Here is a 3,729-nt window from a genome sequence, read left to right as displayed (position 1 = left end):
ATGAACCCGTGTCCCCTGCATCGGCAGGCGGACTCTCAACCACTGCGCCACCAGGGAAGCCCTAGATAAGCTTTTGTTTTTTGTTTTAGACTTTTCATTACTCTAGCATGGTTTTTCCCTGCTTTTTGCATTAGAAGAAAAATGTTGTCTTGCTGTTTATAACCAAACATCGTATGTTTATACTTCTACTATTAAAAATAAATAAAATAGATACTACCTTAAAAGAGTTCACTAAAAATGCATAAGCTAATAAACATGAAAAGAAAAACAATTGTAAAACATTGGCCATTTCTGGGTTGTTTTAATGTTCTTCATTGAGGCTTCTCTGTCCATGAACCCTTTGAGCAGGAAGCAATATAAGGTTTCTTCTGATTGTTACTACTAACACATTGTAAAGATCTTTTTTCTTTAATCTATTTAGTACAGGATCTATTTAGTACTGCCCTCTGTCCCAGAATACCATAAGAGATAAGGCTATTATCCTTTCATTGAGCATTGTCCTGAGAAAGTCTTTATAAAATTGAACTCTGTTGCACCTGCTGACCTCCTTTTTTAAATGAAAAAAGGGTGGGGATGGAGATTATGTTCACTGAATTCAGATGGAGCAGTGCATTTGACAGCACTGACAGAATATGCTTTAGTTAGGGCCTTTTATATTGTGCAAATCGATACCATCTTGGACTCTGAAAGAAGTAAGTTGACAATTCAGATCAGGAAGTTGATGTTCACGTTGGGTGCTGTGCAGTTATTGGCACAGTTGCTATTTTTTCATGAGCAATTCCATAATAGGACTCCCAGTTATTTTAGAATTAATCTAAGATGTTTGCTTGCCATTGCTGTCATATTTTCTCTAAAATTGCTATAAATCATATCTACTTGCATTATCTTTAAACACAAAAGCCTAATTTTAGAAGAGTTAGATGCTTAATATTCATGTTTAACTTAAAAAAAAGAAAGTCATTAAAATGGAAGAGAATGATCGAAAACAATTTCAGAAACTTAGTTTTCTATTGAGTCTATCTTAAGAGCTGAAGAAACTTGAAGAACAGTGCCATGTAACTTTCAAGTATCTCTTAAAAAATATTTTACACTGTCATATTACTTGAATTATTTTTATATAAAATAGATGCTACAAGTATTTATGTAAATGTGCTCTTAAGACCCACGTATTCAAACACTTAGCAAGTTGGTTGCTGGTTTAGGGCCAGCATTACTGAATTAAATGCAGGTTTGTGTCTTTCTAAAAGTGCTTTTGATTGAAAGGACCAGATATAAATGAAACAAATCTCCCAATTTTGTTGTCCCAACAAATCTTTTTTTCAATACTCCCTTCTTGTTCCTTCTCACATCCTCACATGATGTTTCCATAATTAATCCAATGTTAACTACCTTCACATTATAATTTAAACATTTTCCATGGTGATACAGTGCAAAATCTCATTATTGCTATAATATAAATGCAAAGCTATTCTATTTGTATTTAATAATGAAGTATTTGACCAAATTAGTAACCTGGTAAGTACTTCAATTAATGAAATACAGTTTACGTGATATAATGTAGTAGGTCTCAGCAAAATTAGAACTAAAGCCTAGATCTCCTTAGTTAACAATATCTGTTGTACAATGACTCTTACAGTATTCTAGTTGCTATGTTATAAAATTAGCAGGTCAGTTAAATAAGACTTATCAAAGATAGGGTGTACTGTATCCATTTGAATTTTATGTATTATTTAGATATATATTAGCCATATAGTCAGAGAATAACCAATCTAGGACTGAATTTAAGCTGTTTTAAACTATCTGAAAACAGGGAATCCTTTGATCAACTTATTTATTTTATCAATTAATTCAGTTTATTTACAGTTACTGTTTCCTGCCTTTTAAATAAGGAAAAAGTAATATATTATCTGAATGCATATGTGCTATATGCAATAATTTTAAATATTTAGTAATGGTTAGCATCAGAAGGAGAGATGGCATATGTAGTTGAAGATGGGTTTCGTAGTCAAAGAGATCTAGGGTTTAACCCCAGCATTACTGGCTTAGCAGCTGTGTCACCCTGGACAAGTTATTTACCTTGTCTCTTAGCCTCTATTTTCTCCTCCATCAAGTGGGCTTAAAAAGGCCTGCCTAATGGAGTTATAGTAAATGATATAATTTATATATATGATGAGAGGAGAGGCTCACCCCACTGCATAATAGGAGCAAAGGCCAGGTCCTCCTCTATCTATCCCAGCCCTCCTCTTGGCCTGGGGAAGAGAACCAGCCTCAGGAATGGGCTGCTTTCAGTCTAACCCTCAGAAGCACTGGGGTTGGCAAAAACTCTTGGTTTCTTCAAGAGGATATTTTTATCATGTTTCTTTGGTTCTGTTGTTTGAAGACATTCCTAGACACAGTTTGGTCAGTTACAATGAAAAGTTGACTCTTTATTTAAAAAAAAATATGTGTATATGTATGTCATCTTGTATAGGGCCTGATATATGGCACTCAATAAAAGTAGCTCTAGTACTTATTGTTATTACCCTTAATATTATTAATTAAAATTTGTATATATGTTACCAGAGAAAAATCTGTTTCAAATGATTGAGAATTGATACTATAGACCAAATTAGACTTTTATTAATTCTATAATGTTTGAAAGTTGTATATGTTGAGTTAATATTAACCTATAAAATAAAATTAAAGTGGGGCTTCCCTGGTGGCGCAGTGGTTGAGAGTCCGCCTGCCGATGCAGGGGACACGGGTTCGTGCCCCGGTCCGGGAGGATCCCACGTGCCGCGGAGCGGCTGGGCCCGTGAGCCATGGCCGCTGAGCCTGCGCGTCCGGAGCCTGTGCTCCGCAACAGGAGAGGCCACAGCAGTGAGAGGCCCGCGTACCAAAAAAAATAATAAATTAAATAAATAAAATTAAAGTGAATTAATACAAGAATTTATTCGGACTCTGTTCTGCTAGCTAACATATAGCTTTTCTTTCAACAGGCTCAGCGCTATGCAGCTACAACCTAAAGCCTTCTGAATATACTACATCATCAAAAGCTTCTGTTCTTTGCCCCAAACTACCTGTTCCAGCGAGGTAAATTTTATTGTATTTTGTTAACTTGTGACTTCTGTTTTTGTAGGTAGATTTTAAGCTGTATGTTTTTCTGAAAAAAGAGTCACTTGATGATAGCTGTTGCCCAGTTTCAGTACTTTTACAACAAAATTTTAAAAGTAGTAATAGAAATGACATTGTGGATTTCACATCATGTTAAAACACACACAAACACACACACACACAGGCAAACAACTTTTCTCATTCTCAGATATTTTAAATTTCTTTTGGTGGCTCACTTTTTTTTTCTCTTAATGCCATAGTTTTTAAGTATACAAAGCTGCTGAATCATTATAAAACCCACAACAAAATTGGAAGACAAGTCTCACACTCTCCGAAGATTCTTTGAAGTTGGTCATACTTACTGGTATTATTTTAAAATTTCCTTTGTAAGTTTAAAAAATATGCCAGTGATTATTCTCCATAGTTTATTTCAGGCTATATATCCTTTAGGTACATTCTCTATAGTAAGCTGTTTGTCTTAATCAACAAACATTTATTGTTAAGTACCTACTACGTGTAAAGGATGCAAAGATGAAACAAGTAATGTTCTTTGTTTGGAAGGATCTCACAGTATTTTTTTTTTTTTTTTTTTTTTGCGGTACGCGGGCCTCTCACTGTTGTGGCCTCTCCCGTTGC

At 34.8% G+C, this 3,729-nt stretch overlaps 1 protein-coding gene across 3 annotated transcripts in view; it reads left to right on the top strand.

Moving 5' to 3' along the window:
• Window positions 1-3,729, top strand: part of SLC44A1 (solute carrier family 44 member 1) — a 211,020-nt gene that overhangs the window by 106,628 nt on the left and 100,663 nt on the right. For all 3 annotated transcript variants that reach the window (XM_024126161.3, XM_024126160.3, XM_024126159.3), the window contains exon 5: window positions 2,979-3,072. In XM_024126161.3, coding sequence (XP_023981929.1) covers window positions 2,979-3,072 — 94 coding nt within the window. The remainder of the gene's footprint in view (window positions 1-2,978; window positions 3,073-3,729) is intronic.

The sequence above is a fragment of the Physeter macrocephalus genome, chromosome 9 (genome assembly GCF_002837175.3).
Source record: "Physeter macrocephalus isolate SW-GA chromosome 9, ASM283717v5, whole genome shotgun sequence".
In the NCBI taxonomy this organism is placed as follows: domain Eukaryota; kingdom Metazoa; phylum Chordata; class Mammalia; order Artiodactyla; family Physeteridae; genus Physeter; species Physeter macrocephalus.
This window is presented reverse-complemented; position numbering and strand designations above follow the sequence as displayed.